This window comes from Schistocerca nitens, chromosome 2 (genome assembly GCF_023898315.1).
Source record: "Schistocerca nitens isolate TAMUIC-IGC-003100 chromosome 2, iqSchNite1.1, whole genome shotgun sequence".
Taxonomy (NCBI): Eukaryota; Metazoa; Arthropoda; class Insecta; order Orthoptera; family Acrididae; genus Schistocerca; species Schistocerca nitens.
In genome coordinates this window covers 686,550,930-686,575,572 of record NC_064615.1, presented here as the reverse complement: position 1 = coordinate 686,575,572, position 24,643 = coordinate 686,550,930, and the positions used below count along the sequence as shown (strand labels likewise).

General features: G+C 44.5%; 1 protein-coding gene across 2 annotated transcripts in view; it reads right to left on the bottom strand.

Moving 5' to 3' along the window:
• Nucleotides 1-1,898: 1,898 nt before the first annotated feature.
• Nucleotides 1,899-24,643, bottom strand: part of LOC126236833 (uncharacterized) — a 44,660-nt gene continuing 21,915 nt past the window's right edge. For both annotated transcript variants that reach the window (XM_049946434.1, XM_049946433.1), the window contains one exon: nt 1,899-2,612. In XM_049946434.1, coding sequence (XP_049802391.1) covers nt 2,217-2,612 — 396 coding nt within the window. In that variant the 3' untranslated portion in view covers nt 1,899-2,216. The remainder of the gene's footprint in view (nt 2,613-24,643) is intronic.

Below are 24,643 nucleotides of genomic sequence, written 5' to 3'. Positions count from 1 at the left end.
ATATATATATATATATATATATCCCACCAGGTCTCTTCCAGGTACTTGATACTTGATTCCAATCAGGTCTCCGAATGAAGCACTTGAGATGCGGTGTTGAATTCACGACGTCCAGGAACATATGGCACTGTAAGACAATATCGCTTGTTTTTTAGCGATGCATATGGTGCCTTATGATGGCACAGCGGAATGCTGAAAGTGGTAGTCAAAATTAAATTAAATAACAGCTCTGTTACACGGCTGCTAGTGAATTAAAGTTCGCGCGGTTGTGTCTGATCTTCTGCGTGCCAGCGGCCACTGACTCCTTCAGTGTTGGAATGCACGGATACTCTAAGATGACATGATTGACGGATTACAGTCAATCACCTCGCTGCTCAACTGGACGTCTCTGCTGGTAGTTCTGACACATTTGTTCAACAGTTGGGGTGCTGAAAGTCGTGTGCCTGCAGCCCAGATCTCGCACCTTTCGTCTTGGATCTCTTTGGCCCGATGCGGGATACACTCCACAGGAAGCAGTAGGTGGATGATGGGGAGCTTATTGAGGTAGCAAAATGTCGACTCTGACGTCGAACAGTAGTGTGGTACCAACCGGGAATGGTGCCCCCCTCCTCCCAACAGTAAGGTGGAGTGTGGCTGTCGCATTGAAAGAGATTGTATTTAAGAATAGGGTTTTGTAACCAAAACAATGGGTAAAGAATGGTGTATTGGAATCCTGAATAAGAACAATTTTCTTGCAGAAAAAGTGTGTTGCATCGCTTATTGAACATCCCTGGTAGAAGCCTACCAACGCCAGACTCACGTTGTGAAGGAATTTGATGACAGTGTAAGTATTGTGTTTGGAGATACGATACATTAATATTACTACCAATCACAAACTACTCACATATTACTTGTGTTCCCTCCCCTGGGAAGTACTTCACAGAGTGGCAGATTACCAAACTGACCAAAAAGAATGCAAAAATGCAATAATGCAAGAATCCCCAGTGGACATTCGCATGCTACCGTTGCAATACTCTTGGGAACATATTGAATTTTCTGTTCTGTTGCCCTGAAGAAGTGTTTACAGAAAATAACTGTTCAGAAAATTACATGCATGGTCATGACAAACCGTTTAGTAACGAACCATCGACTATTACAAATACTCGAACAATATTTGTGATTCATTTATACTTCATCCGCTGTATCAAATTTTTAATAATTTCCGCTATGTATATTTGTGAATAAGGCTCTCCCCATGCACGTAAAAGGGGAAATTTGGCCTTTTATCTTTTGTACGAGGTAGAACTGTGATGCGAAAATCACACCGAAAACTGGAGCAATATACAAAAACCTGTACCGTACATCAAGTGTCATCCAAACATAGAAGGTGTAATGTGTCGATGCCACCTAAAGTTGGACAGTTTCATGGATACTAATTATTACTAGATCATACTCTAAGATAGCCACAATGATATGTGCAAGAAATATTGTGCCGATGTTTTATTTCAGTCTCTCGCGAAAGGAAACTGTTTACTAACAGAGCCCATACCTTCCGTATGTCGTACCACTCAGCAGACTTGTCTCAGTAACCTCTGAGGTTTGTCAGTTGACCACACATACACTGTGTATCCATGTAAGTGTTTCGGTCGAAACGCTCACCTCTATTGACATTTGTTTAAAAATGATATAAAAAAAGGATCAAGCATTCGTTACATTTCTGTAAGTACAATCCGCATTAAATATTTCTATTAGTACACGTTTATTAGTGTTAATTGTGTTGTAAGTAGAAAACATGAATATCTTCAGGAAGCAGTGAAGATACATGCTATGAATACAATCCAAATAAATTATTTCTATTAACCATCTTTTATTTGTTTTAGTGTTATTGTAAGTAGAAAAGATCAAGGTCGTCGTGAAGCAGTGCAGATATACACTAGTTTCACTTTATCCTACGAAAATTGGCAGTCACTTGTTAAGTATGAACTATAGGAAACGCTCTGTCACATATATATTCGAGAGAATGTAAATCGGATACACACACATCTTAGCAAAGTTTACTAGCGGTGACGTACTGTAATGACGTCATTCAGATATGTTAGCGAATTGTGCTGGTCGCTAATAAAGCTTCCTTTTGTAAGTGACGATGATTCGAAGATTATTTCTTATGGCATCTCTTTCAGAGATGTCGACGATTAGATCCTATGCATTTAAAAAGAGACCAAGAGTTTTCAATATGATCATAAAATTCCTTTGTTAACGAAAAGTGGCGCAAGGTATTTCAAGTAGGACAATGTATACGGATTTCTAAATGACTTATAGACAGCGTCATCCATTTTCTCTTGATCGTTGAATGCTTTTGCATACTCTGCACCGTGTTTCTCGGAAGTGAGGACCATTCCACTGAAGGAACTAAAGAAAACACCGATTACTAAACAGTGGTCCATGTCCTTCTTGAGCTCCTCGAAGGTGTAGGCCTCTGCCTGCTCTTCCAGTCCCAGACGCCGCAGCAGGTCCACCAGCGTGCTGTGGTACTCGCGCAGCAGGTCCTCCATGTGGTGCCGGTGGACGTCTTCGCTGGCGCTCGAGTACAGGAAGTACAGCAGGTCCGAGGCCGGGCTGGTTACTGATGAACACTGTAATGCCACCAAACAGTCAGCTATTAGCTAAATTTCTACGGAGTACGTCGACTTTCAGCAACTGTAAATTATTAATATCAAACAGTGACAGCTGATTTCAAATGAAGAGCCGTGGCAGATCACTGAGCAGCTCGTAGCCAGTTTATAGGCAAACAAGTGAAAGGGGTAGTAGTTACACTGGAGTATTGCTCATCAGTGTGGGATCCGTACCAGGAGATAGAGAATATCCAAAGAAGAGCGGCGCCTTTCGTCACAGGGTTATTTGGTAAGTGTGACAGCGTTACGGAGATGTTTAGCAAACTCAAGTGGCAGACTTGGCAAGAGGGGCGCTCTGCACAGATGTGTAGCTTGCTGTCCAGGTTTCGAGAGGGTGCGTTTCTGTATGAGGTATCGAATATATTGCTTCCCCCTACTTATACCTCCCGAAGAGATCACGAATATAAAATTAGAGAGATTCGAGCGCGCACGGAGGCTTTCCGGCAGTCGTTCTTCCCGCGAACCATACGCGACTGGAACAGGAAAGGGAGGTAATGACACTGGCACGTAAAGTGCCCTCCGCCACACACCGTTGGGTGGCTTGCGGAGTATAAATGTAGATGTAGATGTAGAGTGTTAGTGGGAACCTAGCGTTTTGCCCTGCCAAACAGAAGGATGTGTCAGGTCTGGAAGAAGAAACATGGAGTGGATACAGACTACTAGCAAGTGTACCCCGAGTCATTTGTCGTGAAGTCTGAAAACTATTTCAGTCTTAAATTCTCTCTCTTTTCTGATGCAGCACGGTTTCATTTAGGGGGATACGGGAAATCGCAGAGTTCTGAAAACTCTCGTCAATTACAGCAGGAGGCTCTGCACGATGTGGAAACGGAAACGAGATGCGCATTTACTACAGCACCAAGTACTGGACCGAGCTTCCTGTCAAACCATAACTGCTGTGGCGTGTCTGCCGCGGGGCGCTGGCGGCCAAATGTTTGTCCGCCAGCCGTGCGGGGTGGCTGCGCAGTCTTCGGCGCCTAATCATGGTTCACGCGGCTCCCCTCGTCGGAGGTTCGAGTCCTCTCTCTGGCATGGGTGTGTGAGTTGTCTTTAGCATAAGTTAGATTAAGTAGTGTGTAAGCCTAGGGACCGATGACCTCAGCAGTTTGGTGCCATACGAACTTACCACAAAGTTTCCAAAAAATTTTTCTACCGGCCACGCATTTCAAACGCCTTTAGCTTCATTCGAACCGCGGCAGGGCCAAGAAGTCAGCGACCAGACCGTCAGCTGGCGAAGCCAGTGGCCTTGACAAAATCTCATCTATCTCGTACACCTAACATTGGCGTGCGCCGATCAAGACTATGTTGTGCTTGCGCGAACCAGCCAGCCATAAAGATGTAGTACTCCGCGCATCGAGGGTTTAAGCTCGGGCCGGGGCGGGAGAAGGCAGTGACATCACGAGTCCGGAACCGATGAACTTCATCAGAGTTGCCGCCGCTGTCGTCGTCAAGTCTGCCAACACCCATCGCTCTTCAACCAAGACGTAGCGCCGTTCGGGACCAGGCTTACAAGTTCAGCGCGTCTTCGTCATCGTTTCAGTGGCCGTAGCTAGGAACATTAAATTTTTAAGTACCTCGTACTTGGCGCAGACTTACTATTCGCAATGAATGTGCTTGTCAGAGCTTTAACTTTTGTTCTACGGGTTACATGAGCCAGCAAGGGACTTGATCTTTTATTTTCCTATTACTGAAGTTTTGTAGACTGTATTACTTACAACATTGTCCAAGAATATCTCTTCCTGCCACAGTAAACTTCCTGAAGAAATGTTAACTGATTAGTTTTGGAAAACACTTCAAAAAGTATTTTTTATGTTATTGTTAATAATTCGCTAAAGCCGCAAAACTGTTCACATTCATCATAAGCGTGTAAATAAATATTTTTCCAATTTCCGGGTATCAATTATGTCGGACGTAATAAAAACTTCTCATACTTGTGTGAGTAATCTACTGCAAGCGTTTTTGGGGAAATAACAACTACTGTATATACCTTAGTTTATTTCACACAAGACAATGCCCAGAACGCGTCTATGATAGTATTACGCAATGTTTTTGGTGGTAGAATAGTTGACTGCCCTCCTCGTTTACAAGAACGAAATCCATGTGATTTTTTTTTTAATCTATGGGAATGTTAGGAGAAAATATGTGCGCAACCAATCCCCATACATTAGAAAAGTTAGAGACGGTATTGAGCTTGTAATTTCAAGATTACCGGCAGCCAAAATACGACAACTGTATGGTAGTGTGTTGAGAAGGTGTCTTGCTGCTCTTGCCGTAGAAAAACATTATTTTGAACGCCTGCTGAAAATAAAAGTAAGCAGGGAAGTTGCGCTGAGCTGTGTTGCGACAGCTTCTGTGGAAAATAACAGTGCAAATGCATTCTATGATAACTGCGATGTGCCCCTGAATTGTAAGAGAAATACAGTTTATTGTAAGTGGTAGTGTAAAAAGTATCTCATCGCATACCTTTTACACTAATCAGCAAAGTGTGACTGTAGTTGTAGATAGATACATTTCAGGTTGTGACAGAAAATTGCTCGTTGTGTATCTGTCACTTCTTTCCGTGACCTCATGGCTTAGTTGCAACTATATTCTGCTACACTGGTATCCAAAATGTAAGGACGACAGTAACTTTTTGATGATGTGTCACTGCCAAGTAACATAGCTTGATGAAACTTGGACTACTACAATACAGTACTGAAGGAAACTGGAAGATATACACAATGAGACAAACAGAAATGAGACTTTTCGTCAAAACCAATGAATGACCGCTAATTTTGATGGCCCCTGGATATTAGAAAAGGGAAGAGGCGTGGTTCTTAATAGGGTGTGTAGTCATCACAGGCAGTAGCGCATGCTCTGTGATGCACTCCCATACTGGCTAAGATGTTGGTAAGGAGTTCGTGTGGTACAGCGCTCCACTCCTCCACCAGAGTGGCTGTCAGCTGATAGATGATTATCTTGAGGTTGAAGCTCTTCTATTTGCTTTACCAATAGATTTGGCGGACCCCTTCAGAAACAGGTGTGATGGATGCTTGTTGGTACATGTCCATGTGCTGCAATACATCTCCCCAATGCCTCCCACATATGGTTAGATTGCTACATTCTTATCGGACACATGGTCTGTAGGATTTAAGTTAGGGAAAAGAGTAGGTTAGTCCATCTGCCAACTATCCTCTTGTTTCAAAATCTCCTCAACATGTGCTGTCATCCACAAAAATGATGTAAGAATCGAATGTACCCATGAAAATACGCAACTGGGGAAGGAGTACAACGTCACAATAACGTTTACCAGTAAGTGTAGTGCCTTCCAACGCCCTAACACCTGGACCAAGAAACTATCACATTTGACAATGTTCCCCACATCTCGTCATATGAGTGTTCATCCAGAAACACTATGCGAACAACCTGCTCTCATCCGAGAAGCGCGTGTAACACCACTCCTCATCGGTCAAGTCTTTATGCTCTTGGCACTTTCGCAAATGTCTGAATACAGTACACTCACCTATCGATGTCATTCACACACCCACCCACCCACCAAACATTCACCAACTCATCCAACAACACATCCACTCCCACACACACATAATTGTTGATTGTCGTAATATGTAGATATAGTCACAGATCTCTGATTTCGAATAAAAATTTGAACTATACCCGAAAATAAAATTATTTCTCAAAATATGCAAGTCATCGAACACAAAACATGTGTGATACCACGGTTATAACTGTTCTATAAATTAAGAAAATGTACACATGGCATTCGTATTGCCGCTGCAGATAAATGGTGTAGGTTAAGCAGTGCATGTTTCTGACCGAAGTCTGGTATCTGCACCACACTTTGCAGGCACAACAGACACTCAAATTAACTATTTCAACAACTAAATTGTCTGTGTTACTCATTAAAATACTCATGGCATTTATATTAGAACTACTGATAGAGTATCAAAGCGTAGTTTGGTCTCTGTATCACATATTAAATTTATCAAATAACATAAGAAATGGTACTATAACAAAGTTCAAAATATTTAGGTGGTTAGGAATTTCAAGTACCTAGGAGAATGGAATGAATGAAACAACCTTGAGGGGGAAGCAATGGAAGCAAGAAGGACCAAAATGGAAATAGATTTCCAGAAAACCAAAAACACATACAATAAGACAGCCCTTTCTTGGAACACCTAAATAAGGCATTGTAACACAGTAATTAAAGTAATTAAGCGGGAAGCACTCTATGCAGCAGAGACACTAGCCATGGTGGGGGGGGGGGGGGGAGGGCAAAGGGAGAAATTGGAAATCAAGGAGAGGAAAATATTGAGGAAGATCATGGGTCCCAAATTCCAAAGTAACAAACAAGTTTTCTGTAGAAATAAAGCCCTCTATGCAAAGTCGGAAAGACTCACGGAAACCATGAGGAAAAGCAGGATCGATTTCTATGGACACTTACTCCGAATGAATCCCGACAGACTGACTAAACAAATCATTGATTCTTTTACAAAAAAAAAAAAAAAAAAAAATAGACTAGCCCAATTGGTTTAAGGAATGGGAAAGGATTTGACAGAGCTCCAGATTACGGTAAGTCACGTTAAGAATGGTACAGCCAAGTCCGTGACCAAAGACTAAACTAAGAGGAGAAAAGAAAGAAGAGATCAGATAGAATGAAGAACTATTGGGAGAGAGACAGAGCACAAGCTTTTAAGAAGTGATTGATCTGACATAGCCTAAAGACAGGTGACTCGGCCGGCCGCGGTGGTCTAGTGGTTCTGGCGCTGCAGTCCGGAACCGCGGGACTGCTACGGTCGCAGGTTCGAATCCTGCCTCGGGCATGGGTGTATGTGATGTCCTTAGGTTAGTTAGGTTTAAGTTCTAAGTTCTCGGGGACTTATGACCTACGATGTTGAGTCCCATAGTGCTCAGAGCCATTTGAACCATTTTTGAACAGGTGACTCGAAGTGAAAAGAAAAGCAAAACACTTATGGACACTATTGCTTACCTAAATTACAGCTTACACAGCACTTGCCGACAAGAATTAGCTCAATAATGTTGGCACTGATAATATCTTATACTTGCACTGATAACGTCTTATGCTTGCAAAACGATGTTTTAATCACATCTCCATTTATTCATACATGTTGTCATGCTTGCAATGCATTTAGCATAGGAATATGATTAAAATGACAACCTCCAACAAATTCTTTTTATTGATACGATAAATGAAGGTAGTCTATATGAGTAACAAAAACCAGTAGTCTGCAAATGGTACACTCTGCTCGCTCATATTCGCTCTAGCACACTACGGTCGAACTTGGCGACTATGAATACTCAGAGGGGGCAGGCTCTGGTTGAACGAGGTTCTGTGGTTTGGGGAGGGCGGAGGTAGCCCAGTTTGGTGTGCTGGCTGCTGTATGTGTATGCATGTTAGTGTTGCTTCCGACATACTCCCACTAGATGATATAACTGTACTTGCAGCAATTTAGTTATGCAGTAAAAGTGTATTCCTGCCAAGTAGTGTGTAAACGCGATATCATTATGGTCAATAAGATAAAATAGCAGCTTCAAACAATCTCAGAAACTTGGAAACACGAAGTTTGACGGGAAAACTAAGAATAAACTTTTGTAATGACGGTCGGTCTCGAAATGAAAAATCATCTTGCTGTTTTGTTTATAAGACTATCTCCTTTATTGATACAAAATTACATATGCGACTCTTACCACATAAGAAATTAGAATTGTCCCCTAATTATTCTCAGTAACCGTCGTAACTACAAGAACTGACAGGATATCGTCTACTCGTTTCAGGTCAAGTCTACTCCGTCTGTCCAAGTTAAGGTTCTCCGCAGACTGAAATACCTATCGCTAGCTGCTTTTGAGGCTACAAAAGAAAACACTCTTCTCATTAAATTAGATAGCTTCAGAAACAGACTACTGTTACGCTTCCTCCTCTCAAGTGGATTGTCGTCCTAACCACTATCCATTTGGTTCAAATGGCTCTGAGCAATATCGGACTTAACTTCTGAGGTCATCAGTCCCCTAGAACTTAGAACTACTTAAACGTAACTAACCTAAGGACAGCACACACATCCATGCCCGGGGCAGGATTCGAACCTGCGACCGTAGCGGTCGCGCGGTTCCAGACTGTAGCGCCTAGAACCGCTCGGCCACCATGGCCGGCCTGTTCAATTGGGATCAGCACTAGTCAACCACATCAGTTGATTGTGCATGACATGGTCCACAGTCAAGACACACTAAAACAGGGAATAGATTTTTTGACTGGTGAATGTAGCTGACATTCTCTCAATTACGCAAAATAAATATTTGCAGATATCACAAAAACAGGATAAGATAGCTGTCATTCTATTATTTTCTTCTAGCCTATCTGGAACAGATATTTCAACACAAATTTGAAGCACAGTATTTAATATCTCATTATTAGCACAGACAGACATCATCTTTAATAATCTGAAGGGCGGCCACAGGAATGCTACTGTTCAGGCTAATGTACGAATCGACTCTCCCCTCTACGAGACGGTAATAGCGCACTTTTGGTGCTCTTAGTATCTATAGTTAATAGACGATAATGCGACAGTTGAACTGTGCTGTCAAATAGCAATGACAGTGAAACAGTCGTTCTGCAATTAAGCATAGTTTTCATTTTCTGGAACACAGTACGCTTAGACAAGAAAACTGAATCTGCAGTAATTTAAACGTGCCTTTGTATCTTCAGGCACTGTGTTAGTAGGGGTTTATGCAACATTACCATACAAACTAAAAGTAGGATACATCTCGCCTTCGATCACTTTTGTTGCTTCTTTGAATGGCTCTGTAAACGTCATGAGTTCTGTTTCAATGTTGTTATCATAACCAATAATTTTTTCACAGACATCTTTCTTCGTCATCATATCCTTGATGTTTCCTTAGTGTATATAACTATACACGTAGCTTTCTAAACAAGCTGTTCCACATAGTCCCCGTTTCCCGCCTGAAGCTTGTCTGTATCGAATTGACATCACTAGTTCCTCAGTATTTACTGAAAATCTCTGCCCATCACTGGTACGACCATTACCTTCCGCATTCTGTGCATATTATTTCGAATTAATTTTCGCTTTCACACTCTTCTTAGTGTCACATTCGCGTACCATGATCCTACAGCGGGTGACTGAGCAGCGATCGAGTAGCTAAATTAGATGGTCAGGCTTTTCGAGCATGATACCCTCGAGTGAGCGTCAGGGAGGTGGACTGCAGTTTCTACACACAGGAGGACTGGCTGTACAAATATCTGTCGAACTTTCCTAGAACTACAGGCAACAAGTAATTCGAGAGACCATAAACACCACATGCAAATCTCTAACAAAAACCTGTGAGAAGGTGGAGCTGTTGATACATTCTCCCAAACAGCACACTGAACAGTAGTAATACACATTTTATAGGTAAGAGAAGAGGGTTTCTAGGCTTTTAACTACGCATCTTCATAGACAGGCACACGTTATAGTGACTCCATGCTTGGGTATTAACTTAATGTTGCTCTGCAAAATATGTGTCATCATGCTTTCACAATGAAAACTAAGTGGTACTTCTATGCAGTAGCATACTGAATAGTAGTAATAAACATTCATATAGATAAGAAACACGTGCATCTCACTAACACAGACAGTCAAACATTCTATGGTAGGATGTTAACCTTATCATGCAGTACAAAATATTTGTCAGCTTCTTATGATAATGCTAACTTGTCCTAATGCAAAGTGGAAAATAAAGTACTAGGCAAGCCATACAATAATTATTGACACAATCAAATATTCATTAATTACTGAAGAAGTATTCTAAAACCAGAACATGGCAAAGTAGGTGACATAATGTGACGCTGTATATATCACAGCTTGACAGTGTGTCTCTCCCTGGATCTTCAAGCAGGGTTGTTCCACCAGTAGCTGACAATGTGTGTGTGTGTGTGTGTGTGTGTGTGTGTGTGTGTGTGTGTGCATGTGTGTGTGCAGTGGGTGTCAACCACTGGCGTGCAGCTATGGGGTGTGTCCGATGCTGAGGGTATCAGCTACTGGAGGTGTCAGCTAATAAGACACAGGAAGCTGTTACTAAAAGTGCAACGTAACGCCAGTAACGTAAAGTGTGTATGTGCAATATGTGACTTCAATTATCCCAAATGCATCGTTGATACTTTGCCAATGTTTAAGGAAATATTCAATAAATAGCACCATGTTGCAACAAAAACTGAATCAGCTCATGTTGTAGCAAAAAATGTAGCTACCAATGTTACAACAAAGTTGCAACAATTTGCCTAGCGTTATGGCTCACGTACTTTTGAGCTTGGTCAAAATGGTTAGTCTTGGGCTGTATTCCCATTGGCTGATTCATTTTAATGGCTGTAGTAATAGTAGACTGATTGGTTGTTTCATTGTAATGGCCGCCACTGTTCCAAGAAACAAGGTGTGGCTTCTTGGAATGTGACAGTGTCATAGAGTAGGAAGACATAGTTTGTCAAATGGTGGTGGTGACGTGATTGATAAGGAGGTGTGGTTTGCGTCATTATGGGTAGTAGAGCTATGAAATCTCTAACCCTAATGCACTTGTCAAGGTTATTTAAATGGAGACTAGTCCTGGTCTGACATAGGTTTTACTATACTACTCACTATCTTAATATCTGCAAATTTTTAATGACTTCATTTAAGGGGGAACGTAACTGAATAAAAAGTAAAGTTTGACTTTACTCACCCCCTGCGGGTTCGGGGGTTAGAATAGGCCCACGGTATTCCTACCTGTCGTAAGAGGCGACTAAAAGCAGTCTCAAACGTTTCGGCCTATATGTGCTGGTCCCATAGCGGGTTTGACCTCCATATTTCCAAATTCTTCTGAAGAGCGAGCCAATTGGGTAAGGACACCTTACATGGTGCATTCTGTCCATCGTGGATTGAGACCTTTTGCCAGCTTTCTCATCGTGGCATTGCTGTCCTGCTCATTCTCCATCTCTTGGGTGGGCATGCCATCCTGGGTGCGATTTCCACAATGCACTGTGCAGTGTTGGTTTTTTCGGAGACGACGACCATGGACTTCCTTGCACCTAATATCCAGCACGGTAGCCAGTCCATTGTGGTGGGGCCGCCATGTACCCTGTTGGTTGTAGCCCCCTGACAACACAGGGATCGCTCTTCTGATGCTGCGCCATTAACTCCCTACTTATGCCAAGGAGTAGATGCCTATTGCCCTGGGGTATCGGGACTCCCGGCAATAGCCATATCGCTAGGTGGCCCTTGCTGAGGCTGGGTGGCGTCTGTGGGGAGGGCCCTTGGTTGGAGTGGGTGGCATCAGGGCAGATAACCCACAATGAAGCGTGGTACACCATTTCTCGCTGGTGGCCAGCAGTTGGTCGGAGTGGGTGGCATCAGGGCGAATGACCCACAATGAAGCGTGGTATACCATCTCTCGCTGGTGGTCAGCAGCCAGCAATCTCTAAGTGCTCTCGGGCTCAATTTAACGCTCAGAAATATGATCCCAAAACGTTCCCCTACCTGGCAACACCGTGAGAGGAGCGTAAGCCTCAGGATGGCAGTGACAGTTATTCGCCCCAGTTCCTAGTTTGTACTAGAGCTGATGCGGCGTCTTTCATGTCAACAAAGCCTCAGTTCTTCGTAGAGCATTAAGAGGACAAGTTTGGGGAGGTTGAGGGCTTGTCCAAAATGCGCTCTGGGTCAGTATTGATAAAAACGGCGTCCTCTGCCCAGTCACGAAGGTTACTTGTTTCTGACAGGTTGGGGGATGTTTCCATTACCATCACACCCCATAAGAGTTTAAATATGGTCCAGGGTATTATTTTTCATAGGGACCTTTTTTTGCAGTCTGATGACGAGCTGCGCGCCAATTTAGAGCGTCATGGTGTTCATTTCGTCCTGTGCGTTCATCGGAGTCCAAAGGATAATCAGATAGCTACCAGTGCCTTCATCTTGGCCTTCGAGGGTGTTACATTACCGGAGAAGGTCAAGGTGATGCTCTACCACTTCGATGTCAAGCCCTATATCCATCCCCCGATGTGGTGCTTTAAGTGCTGGAAGTTCAGCCATATGTCTTCCCTCTGTACTTCCAGCCTCACATGTCGAGACTGTGGACGCCCGTCACATCCCAATACTCCGTGTGCCCCACCTCCCATCTATGTCAACCGCAGAGAGCATCATTCACCTTGCTCGCCAGACCGCAGGATCTTATAGAAAGAGCGAAAAATTATGGAATACAAGACCCTGGAACGACTGACCTATACTGAGGCTAAGAGGAAATATGACCGACTACATCCCATGCAAATGACTTCTTCATATTCCGCCACTACAACAACCGTGATAGCCCCATCAGTTCATTAAATTCCAGCCAGATCGCCGACCTGTAGAACTCCACATGCCCCCTTGCCCATGGGGGGGGGGCACTACCCACCCTGTTCCTCCTGCGCCACCTACCTCAGGAGCTACACCCCCTCACCCATCTGGGACATCCATCCCCACATCTAAGCTGGAGAAGTATCCCACTTCTTTGGCTCCTCTCGCTCACGTGGGGTCCCTTGGGTCCCTCCCTTCCAATGTTTCCACAAGCAGGAAGAATGACGCCCAACAGTGGCATAACTGCCCACAAGCAGCTGTTCGTAGGGCTTCACGATCCTCCTCCAACCCGGAGACTGAATCGGTGAAGCCCTCCCAGGTAGTGAAACCCAAGGAGCAGTGAGAGAAGTCCAAGAAGAAAACCTCTAAGGCCGATGAACTCGAGGTGGAACCCAACCCACCGAAACCTTCAAGTTCGGCATCTGAGGATGAGGTGGAGATTCTGGCGTCCACTGAGGACCTATATCTCGCTGGTCTCTCAGACACAATCAATAGAACTTGCACAGGTGCTCAATCGGTGGCAGTAGGTGACCCAGTGGCGTAATCTGCCTCCCCAGTCCCTTCACGCCTTTCTCGGCCATGGACAATGTCATCCTCCAGTGGAACTGCAACGGTTTCTTCCACCATCTTGCTGAGCTCCGACAACTTCTCAGCCTTCACCCTTTCCTCTGCATTGCTCTTCAAGAAACTTGGTTTCTGGCAATGTGAACCCCCACTCTCCGTGGCATTCAGGGTTATTATAGGAACCAGACAGCTTACGAAAAGGTATCTGGTGGTGTATGCATCTAAGTTCTTCACTCCCTTCACAGCGAGTCTGTCCCTCTACCAACACCTTTAGAGGCTGACACTGTTCGGGTGTGGACGCCTCAGGCTGTCATTGTCTGAAGTCTGTATCTTCCATCGGATGGTGATGTCCAATAGCATGACCTGGTTGCACTGATAGCCAAATTGCCACCACCTTTTCTGTTACTGGGTGAGTTCAACGCTCATAACCCTCTGTGGGTTGGATCAGAGGCAACAGGCTGAGGCAGCATCATTGAGCATGTATTGGCACAGCTCGACTTTTCCCTTTTAAACGATGGTGCCTTCACACATTTCACTGTGGCGCATGGCACATACTCAGCCATCGACCTTTCGATCTGCAGCCCTAGCCTCTTACCGTCTATTCAATGGAGTGTGCATGACGACTTGTGTGGTAGTGACCACTTTCCGATCTTTCTGTCACTGCCACAGCGCCACTCTTCTGGTCGCCCCTGCAGATGGGCTATGAATAAGGCTGATTGGGACTCGTTATCCTCCATTGCCAGTATTGGGCCTCTTTCTAATGACGCCATGGATGTGGTGGTTCACTTGGTCACCACTGGCTTCAGTTCTGCAGCAGAATCTGCCATTCCCTTTCTTCTGAGTCCCCTCGGCTGAGGACTTGGTGGTCGCCTGAGATCGCTGAGGCGATTAAAGTTCACAGGCGGGCGCTCCAGCGTCACAAGAGGCATCCCTCATTGGAACACCTCATAGCCTATAAATGGCTCCGTGCAAGGACCCACTGCATCATTCACCAACACAATCAGGAGTGCTGGGAAAGATATATCTCCACCATTGGCCTCCGTACCTCTCCATCGCAGGTTTGGGCCAAGATTAGGCGCCTCTACAGCTATCGGACCCTTGTCAGCATACCTGCGCTTTCACTGAATTCAGCAGTCTGTATTGACTCCGACACAATTGCAAACCGCTTAGCAGATTATTTTGCGCAGAGTTCCGCTTCTGCGAATTACCTACTAACCTGCCGCTCCCTGAAAGAGCATTTGGAACGTCGGAGCCTTTCATTTCACATGCGCCAGGCTGAATTGTACAACGTTCTGTTCAGTGACTGGAAATTCCAAAGTGCTCTAGCCGCTTGCCCTGATACAGCTCCCGGGCCTTTCGCATCCACTGTCAGATGCTCAAACACCTCTCAGTGGACTGCCAGTGATGCCTCCTTGACCATTACAACCGTATCTTGGTTGAGGGTGAGTTCCCACCGCAATGGCGGGGAACATCGTAATCCCCGTTTTGAAAGCTGCGAAAAACCCACTGGAGGTGGGCAGATATCGCCCCATTAGCAACTTCTCTGCGAACTACTTGAACGAATGGTGATCTGGAGGTTGTGTTGGCTCCTGGAGTCTCAAGGCCTTCTGGTTCCATCCCAGGATGGTTTCCACCAAGGCCGCTCAATGTAGATAATTTGGTGTGCATTGAGTCTGCAGTCCACACGGCATTTTCCAGGCGCCAACATCTGGTTGCCGTCTTATTTGAGTTACGGAAGGCCTACGACACGACCTGGCACCACCACGTCCTTGCCACACTGGATGAGTGGGGCCTCCGTGGCTTCCTCCAGATTTTTATATGGAACTTTCTCTCCCTCCCTACCTTCCGTGTTCAAGTAGGAGGCTCCTTTAGCTCCTCCCATATCCAAGAGATTGGGGTTCTGCAGGGATCTCTACTGATCGTTCCACTGCTTTTGGTCGCTATAAGTGGCCTAGCAACAGCCTTCCTTATACGCTGACGATTTCTGCCTTTATTTCGCTTCCTCAACCGTAGGTGTTGCTGAACGCCGACCACAGGGAGCCATTCAGAAAGCGCAGTCATGGGCTCTCGACCGTGGGTTTCACTTCTCTGCTGACAAGACCTGCGTTCTGCACTTCTGTCGGCGACGGACTGTCCACCCTGACGCTGCCTTTTTTCTTAATAGACATCCACTATGGGTAGTCGAAACGTTTCCCTTTTTAGGACTGGTTTTCGATGCACGACTAACATGGCTCCCCCACATTCGTCAGCTTAAGCGAAAGTGCTGGCGGCATCTTAACACCCTCCGCTGCCTGAGCAACACCACTTTGGGGGCAGATCGCTCTACATTGCTGCGGCTCTACAAAGCCCTAGTTCAGTCATGACTCAACTATGGGAGTGTAGTGTATGGTTCGTCAGCACCCTCGGCATTAAAGCTGCTTGATCCTGTGCACCTCTGTAGGGTCCGTGTAGCGTCTGGCGCTTTTCGAACGAGTCCAGTGGCCAGTCTCCTAGTGGAGGCTGGAGTCCCTCCATTGCACATCAGGCGCCGCCAACTGCTCACCCACTGTGCAGTGCACATCCATAGCTGTCCTCAGCATCCGAATTACCATCTTTTGTTCCCGAGCACTGTGGTTCATCTCCCGGAACAGCGGCCCCAGTCAGGGATAACGATCGCTGTATGTGTTCGTTCCCTACTGTTGGAACTCGAGTCCTTACCTTTCCAGCGTCTCATGCGAGTCAATAAACAATTGCCTCCATGGTGTATGCCTCGGCCGGAACTACGGCTGGACCTATCGCGCTTTCGTAAGGACTCTGTTCCTCCTGAGGCACTCTGCAGTCAATTCTTATCCATTCTTGACAAATCCCAGGGTTCTGAAGTGATCTATACTGACGGCTCGCTGGTTGATGGCCGCGTCGGCGCTGCCTATGCTCACTCGGCCCATGTCGAACAGTGCTCCTTGCCGGATGGCTGCAGTGTCTTCACTGCCGAGCTGGTGTTCATCTCTCGTGCCCTTGAACACATTCGTTCCTGCCCCAGTGTGTCCTACATGGTATGCAGTGATTCGCTGAGTGGTTTACAGGCCATTGATCACTGCTACCCACGCCATCCTCTGGTAGTTTCCATCCAGGAGTCGGTTTACGCTCTCTAATGATCTGGTCGATCAGTAGTCTTTCTATGGACCCTGGGGCATATCGGAATTCCGGGAAATGAGCTTGTTGACAGCCTGGCCAAACAGGCCACTGGTAAGCCGCTTCTGGAGATTGGCATATCTGAACCTGACCTCCGATCGGTGTTACGCCGCAAAGTTCTCGGGATTCGGGATGCTGAATGGCGCAGCTTAGTTACGCCCAATAAACTCCACGCCATCAAGGAGAGCACAAATGACTGAAAGGCTTCTCGCAGGGATCTGTGGTCCTCTGCCGCCTTCGATTCGGCCACACTTGGCTGACGCATGGCCATCTTCTCTGGCGTGCGGCCCCACCAAGTTGTCGCTGTGGCTCACGTTTGCCAGTGGCCGACCTTTTGGTGGACTGTCCAAATCTGGCCGCTCTAAGATGGAATTTCAATCTCCCTGACTCCCTTCCTTCGGTTTTAGGAGACATCTCGCCGCTCCAAGAAGTAATTTTAATCTCCCTGACCCCCTTCCTTCCATTTTAGGAGACGATACCTCCACAGCTAACTTGGTTCTACATTTTATACGTGACACTGGTTTTTATTCTTCAGCTTAAGTTTTATTTCCTGTTTTTTGTCTGCCCGTGCTTTCTATCCTCGTCATTTTAGGTTAGACATTTTAATATGTTGCAGAGTGGCTGCTCTTCCTTTTTTATTCTCATGATAAGCCAGCCCGGGTCATCTGCTCTACTGTTTTCAGTTCTTCTGCCTGTTTCTTGTATGTCTGTGCTCTTCTTGTCTTCTGTTGTCCCTGGTGTTTCTTTTGTCCCTCTCAAACTCGTGTGGTGTCTCTCGTCGTATGTTTTCAATTTTAACGCATGGACTTGGTGCAATGGAACAAGGGACCGATGACCATGCAGTTTGGTCCCTTTAAACTTCGAACCCACCACCCAACTTAACTGAACATTAAAAACAAAACGATAACCAAATAACGTACATTTCTGCACATTGTAGAAACCTAAATCTGGTACTTAGTAGCATTCCCTCTGTGTTGCTTCACCCTATGCAATGTACATAACATGCTTGGAGCCTCCTTGTCATGCAGTCTAGAAGTTGTCTGCCGAAATGCTGCTGAGCAAGCCTGCTGATTTCTTTTACAGTAGTCCTACCTTTGTCATCAAATGTGTGAAAATGGTACTTATGATGGAGAACTGCAAGTTTCAGCTGGTCTCAGGGTTTGGGTTGCTATTAACAGGTATTGAAGGCCTCTCCATTTTATTTATTTCTGCCTTATAGAGGAAGGTAATCACGAGAACGATATAGTTCAAATGGCTCTGAGCACTATGAGACTTAACATCTATGGTCATCCGTCCCTTAGAACTTAGAACTACTTAAACCTAACTAACCTAAGGACATCACACAACACCCAGTCATCACGAGGCAGAGAAAATCCCTGACCCCGCCGGGAATCGAACCCGGGAACCCGGGCGCGAGAAGCTAGAACGCTACCGCACGACCACGAGCTGCGGACTTGGATGTAGTGTGCTAGTGCATTAACACCCTGAAAGACGAACGCATTACCAACATGTTGATTATAGGGCTGTGAAAATTTATTGGAGAATCTTGCATAGCCATCAATTACATTCTATAGCGAAAAGATAATGAATAAGAAAAGAGGGATGCGAATAACGTTCTATGGACAACATAGTGAACATGTATCGTTGCTGAGACAAGCATAAATCCAGCACCCACCACAGTAGTACAGGTTTATGTGGCACCTAGCTCCGAATATGAAGAGAATGAAAGAATGTATGATGAGATAAGAGACATTATTCAGATAGTTAAGGGACAGAAAATGTGAATATGAGGGGAGACTGGAATTCGATAATAGGAACAGGAAGAGAAGGAAAAATAGTAAGACAAGGAATGGGGTAAAAGCATGAAAGAGGAAGCCACATAGTAGAATTTTGAGAACAGCACAACTTATTCATCGCTAATACTGGGCTTAAAAATTATCATAGAAGTTTTTATACTTGGAAGAGGCTTGGTGGCACTGGAAGATTTCAAATCCATGATACTACTCCAGGCGCGTGTAGAATGAATGTGCGCAACAGAGAATAATAAACGCTAAGAGCCGGCTGGTGTGGCCGAGCGGTTCTAGGCGCTACAGTCTGGAACCGCGCGACCGCCACGGTCGCAGGTTCGAATCCTGCCTCGGGCATGGGTGTGTGTGATGTCCTTAGGTTAGTTAGGTTTAAGTAGTTCTAAGTACTAGGGGACTGATGACCTCAGCAGTTAAGACCCATAGGGCTCAGAGCTATTTGAGCCGTTTTTTGATACGCTAGAGATGAAGATTTGGCCCTGTCTGAACACCCCCTGAAGCAGATCTTAGAATCTCTGAATTCTAGAAATTACCATCTTAACAGAAATGAATGATATACGCAACTAATCCTAGTAAATGATAAACGTTGTTCCTGCTTATAAATTTGTTGTAGATTAGAAAAAACCTTTAAATTACACAGTTTACATTTCCCAAGTAAAATTACCAATCAATTGCTCAAATCTGCCATTTATTATGACTGCGCAGTCTAATATCAATAACGCGAAATGACTAACATCATCTACCTACCAAACACTAGAAGACACTACTTTCAAAGATGGTGGTGTGGGACCTCAGTGGAAATAAACTAACGTGATCACAGCGTGATCACAGCCGAAGCAATTTGCGATATCACCGTATGTACTGCGTCCGGTGCGTCGAAGTGATGGTTCTCGTACTCGACCCCGATGATGGAAGAATTCCAACCACAAATAAACTCTTTCAGACACTAGGTTGGCAGAAGGCGGTCCTCTGACTAATATACTCTAATACTGTATTCTCCTCTGAGTGTTCTACAGACGAGAAACTCGAACTCCCAGCCACAAGGACGGAGTTCAGATAACGTCTCAAAGTATGTATAATCCAACCGGCCCGTCGCGACTCTATTGTACTCCAGCACTTAGGTGCTATAATGTCCGTCTTGTTATTTGCTGCGTTTAAGCAGGACCAACACACCTTTGTGGGCGTTCCACCCAGGACTTGAGTTCCGTCTGACATTTCATTTCCACTGTCGTTCGAACCTCTACTAGTATAGGCAATCATTCATTACGCCGTTTTTATAATAATGCCACTCTGTCACCTTTCATGCAATAAGCGTTAACACTTATTTACAAGACGTAAGTGACAATGTCAGTCTCCTTTATATATTCATATATATGATGTGCTACCTATCAAATAATACATAATGTGGTTGTAGATCACGGTAAAGTATGTGGATGAGTGCTTGTACGGTGCAAAATTGTAGCCACCTTACACAATCAGATTATTTGTTGCTAAGACAGAAATTTCAGAACCAGATTATAAACTGTGAACATTTCAAGCGGCAGATGGAGTCTCTGACCATAATTACCTGGTTACCAACTATAGATTAAAACTAAATAATTTGCAGAAGGATAGGAAATTCAGGACGGGGGGCCTTGATAAGTTGAAACAACCAGCGTTTGATGAGCGTATAGAAGTGAACATAGGACAAAGACCGACTGAAAAGGAGAAAGGAATACAGTAGGGAACGAATGGGTAGCTTTGAGAGATGAAATAGAGAAGGCAGCACAGAATCAAATAGGTAAAAATAATTAAAAATCCTTGCGTATCGCATTTATACTAAAAGTAACTGATGTAAGGAGAAATGTAAAAAAAAAAAAAAAAAAATGGAAATGAAGCAGACGAAAGGGTATGGAGGCGACTAAAAGTAAGACTCACAGAAAATGCAAAATGGCTAAGCAGGAAGGGATATAGGAGAAACGCAAGTCTATAGAATCATGTACAATGAGGTGAAAGGTAGTGACCACCTACAAAAATATTAAAAATACCTTTTGAGTAAGAAGAGAAACTTCTACGGGTATTAAAAGCTTGTGTGGGAAATCAGTGCTAAGCAAAGAAGCGAAAGTTGAAAGACACATGGAATATGTAGAGGGTCTAAGTAATGGAAATGAGGGCAATTATGTACAAAGGGAAAAGGTAGTAGGTGAAGATGAGATGTGAGGTATGAGACTCTGAGAAGAATTTGACAAAGCACTGAGAGACCTAACTCGGAACAAGGCTCCTGAAGTAGATGACATTCCGTCTGAACTGCTGATACGCTTGGAAGAGCCAGTCCCAAAACCATTCCATTTTGTGTGCTAGATGTGGGAGACAGTGGAAATACCATCAGGTTGCAAGAAGAATGTAATACAAAAAAAACTGTAGTTGCCGGCTATCAGTTTAATAAGTCGTGGTTTCGAAATACTGGCGAGAAGTATTTACAGTAGAAAGAATGAACTGGTAGAGGCTGACTTTAGGGTAGATCAATTTGGGTTCCGAAGAACTGCAGGAGCACGCGAGGCAGTACTGACACTACAGCTTATCTTTGAAGACAGATTGAATAAAGGGAGACCTACCATTATATCACTTGCAGATCTGGAGAAAGCTTTTGACTATGTGGAATGAAACACAGGGAGAATGGAGTTAGTACAATTTGCACAGAAAACATATTAGAGCTGTAAAACTAAACAAAAGTTCAGATGGGCGTCACACAGGATTCTAGCCTATCCCCAATGTCATTCCATCTGTAAACTGAGCGACATGTGGAAGAAGCTAAGAAGGAATTTGGAGGGTAATTAAAGTCCAGGGAGAAGAAAAAAGAACTCGGCGGTTGGCCAATGACATTCTGTCACAGACGGCTAATGACTTAGAGAGAAGTTAACGGAATGAATAGCGTATTGAGAAGAGATTATAAGCTGCAAGTTTATAAAAGTGGAACTAGAATAATGGAGTGTTCTCGAATAAATTCATACGATGCTGTGGGAATTAGATCAGCGAATGAGACACCAAAAACGGTAAATGAATTTTGCTATTGAGGCAGCAAAGTAACACTATTGGACTGCAAAATAACTAACGTCGGTCGAAAGAGAGACGATATGAATGAGCAAGAAAAATTTTTCTGCAAAAGAGGAATTCGTTACGTCAAATACAAAATTAATCCATACCACAACGGAACGAGTACTACAGATTACGCAGGTCCAACACATGCGAATTACAGACCAGAAATTCGACGGAAGATAAATATGAAGGCAGGACGCCTAACCAGTTACCTTTCATCGTCTTTTATGCTATCAACTTGAGTCTTGTGGTGAGTAGAAGTGGCAAGGACCCTCATGCTCTTCTATGTGAAGGATACTTTTCCATTTTCGCCATCATTCTGCTGACAAATTTCTGTAGCGGTAGTTTGTGAAGTGCTACTAGATTTTAAGTGCATGTAAAATAGTGACTAATTTTTTGTCTGTGTTAGTAATAAAAGTAAAGTTTACGAAACAGATGGCAACATCTCGTGGTTTCCATTCGCGCAGTTTAAAATGCGAGCGGAACAAGGAAGCTAAATGCAGTCAGCTGCTGTGCGGGATCTAGCTAAATGCCCGGCACCTGCGATTGATCCCTTCACTCCAATTATGCAAAAGCTTAGTATGCTATTTGTTAATATGCCTTATATAGTGCAGGCACAGTCGACCATGGTACAAGCGCAAAAAGATATGAAAACTATAGTCGATCACACGCCGCAGGCACAATCTGAAATCTAGACATAGTTTCACTTAATACCACTGATCGTGCAGAATCAGAACTAAATGCAAGAAAAGTTGCCTGATCTTATCGGAAAGCATGAGGCCATGTCGAATGAGTTATTAGAGTTGCGACAGGCTCAACACAAATTTCCGATAGAGATAGAAAAGATAGGTGATTGTCTGAATGAAATTATGAATCGACAGAATTAGGTAGAAGAAACGGTGGCTAGCCACAGAAAAACAGTGAAAGATGTTTCCTCAGAACAGGAAGGTGAAATCAAAAAGTACACTACTGCCCATTAAAATTGCTACACCGCGAAGATAACGTCCTACAAACGCGAAATTTAACCGACAGGAAGAAGAATCTGTGGTATGCAAATGATTAGCTCTTCAGAGCGTTCACACAAGGTTGGCGCCGGTGGCTACACATACAACGTGCTGACATAAGGAAAGTTTCCAACCGATTTCTCATACACAAACAACAGTTGACCGGCGTTGCCTGGTGAAACGTTTTATGATGCCTCGTGTAAGGAGGAGAAATACGTCCCATAACGTTTCCGACTATGATAAAGTTCGGATTGTAGCTTATCGAGATTGCGGTTTATCGGATCGCGACATTGCTGCTCGCTTGGTCGACATCCAATGACTGTTAGCAGAATATGGAATCGGTGGGTTCAGGAGGGTAATACAGAACGCCGTGCTGGACCCCAACGGCCTCGTATCACTAGCAGTCGAGATGACAGGCATCTTATCTGCATGGCTGTAACGGATCGTGTAGCCACGTCTCGATCCCTGAGTCAACAGATGGGGACTTTTGCAAGACCACAATCATCTGCACCAACAGTTCGACGACGTTTGCAGCAGATGGACTATCGCCTCGGAGACCATGGCTGCGGCTACCCTTGGCGCTGCATCAGACACAGGAGCGCCTGCGATGGTGTACTCAAAGACGAACCTGGGTGCACGAATGGCAAAACGTCATGTTTTTGGATGAATCCAGGCTCTGTTTACAGCATCATGATGGTCGCAACCGTGTTTTGCGACATCGCGGTGAACGCCCATTGGAAGCGTATATTCGTCATCGCCATACTGGCGTATCACCCGGCGTGATGGTATGGGGTGCCATTGGTTACTCGTCTCGGTTACCCCTTGTTCGCATTGACGGCACTTTGAACTGTGTACGTCACATTTAAGATGTGTTACGACCCGTGGCTGTACCCTTCATTCGATCCCACCCTACATTTCAGCAGGATAATGCACGATCGCATGTTGCAGGTCCTGTACGGGCCTTTCTGGATACAGAAAATGTTGGACTGATGCGCTGACCAGCACATTCTCCAGATCTCTCACCAATTGAAAACGTCTGGTCAACGGTGGCCGAGCAACTGGCTCGTCACAATACGCCAGTAATTACTCTTGAAGAACTGTGGTATCGTGTTGTAGCTCCATGGGCAGCTGTACCTGGTCATGCCATCCAAGCTCTGTTTGACTCAATGCCCAGGCGTATCAAGGTCGTTATTACGGCCAGAGGTGGTTGTTGTGGGTACTGATTTCTCAGGATCTATGCACCCAAATTCTGTGAAAATGTAATCACATGTCAGTTATAGTATAATACATTTGTCCAATGTATACCCGTTTCTCATCTATATTTCTTCTTGGTGTAGCAATTTTAATGGCCAGTACTGTAAATTTTGAGGTACTTAAGAGGTGGACATCGAGAACTGGGCAAAGGTGAAGGAACAGCAACTGAATCAGGCAATGACAGACGGTGTAAAATCTGCTGTCTCATCCTTATGCCCGGATGAATTTCTTTAAGAAAGGATTAGAAGGAACAAGTCGAGAAATCTATTAAGATGACCAAAGGAAAGCTAGAATAGCTTCGAGTGGCTGTGAACAGTAGCAGCAAGATATATCAAGCCCCACGACAACAAACTATAGGCGACGCATCCAGTTACGGAAAAAACGTGTATCCGCCGTAATACAGCCCCCTATTCTGGCCACAAGAAGACGCTACAGGCACAGTACATGTATTCTACACCTAATATCGAAAAGAAAATGCTCGAGTATCGGAAATTGCAGGTATTTAATACCTATAGGAGAACCATAAATCCCGTAGTGTTCGTGCGAATCTTCAGGGTAGCTTTGCCAAGGAAATGGACTGGCTCACAAAAGATAAGCTATGTATCAGGTTGTTTCAAGACGGTGCCCTATAGGCAACCGACGCATGTGAATCTGTCGGACTTACAATAAATATGAACCGACATTCTCGGTAAAAGCAGGGGACATTAAGAAAGTACTTCGAATAGTTTCTTAATAACTGTCGCTACTAGGACGAT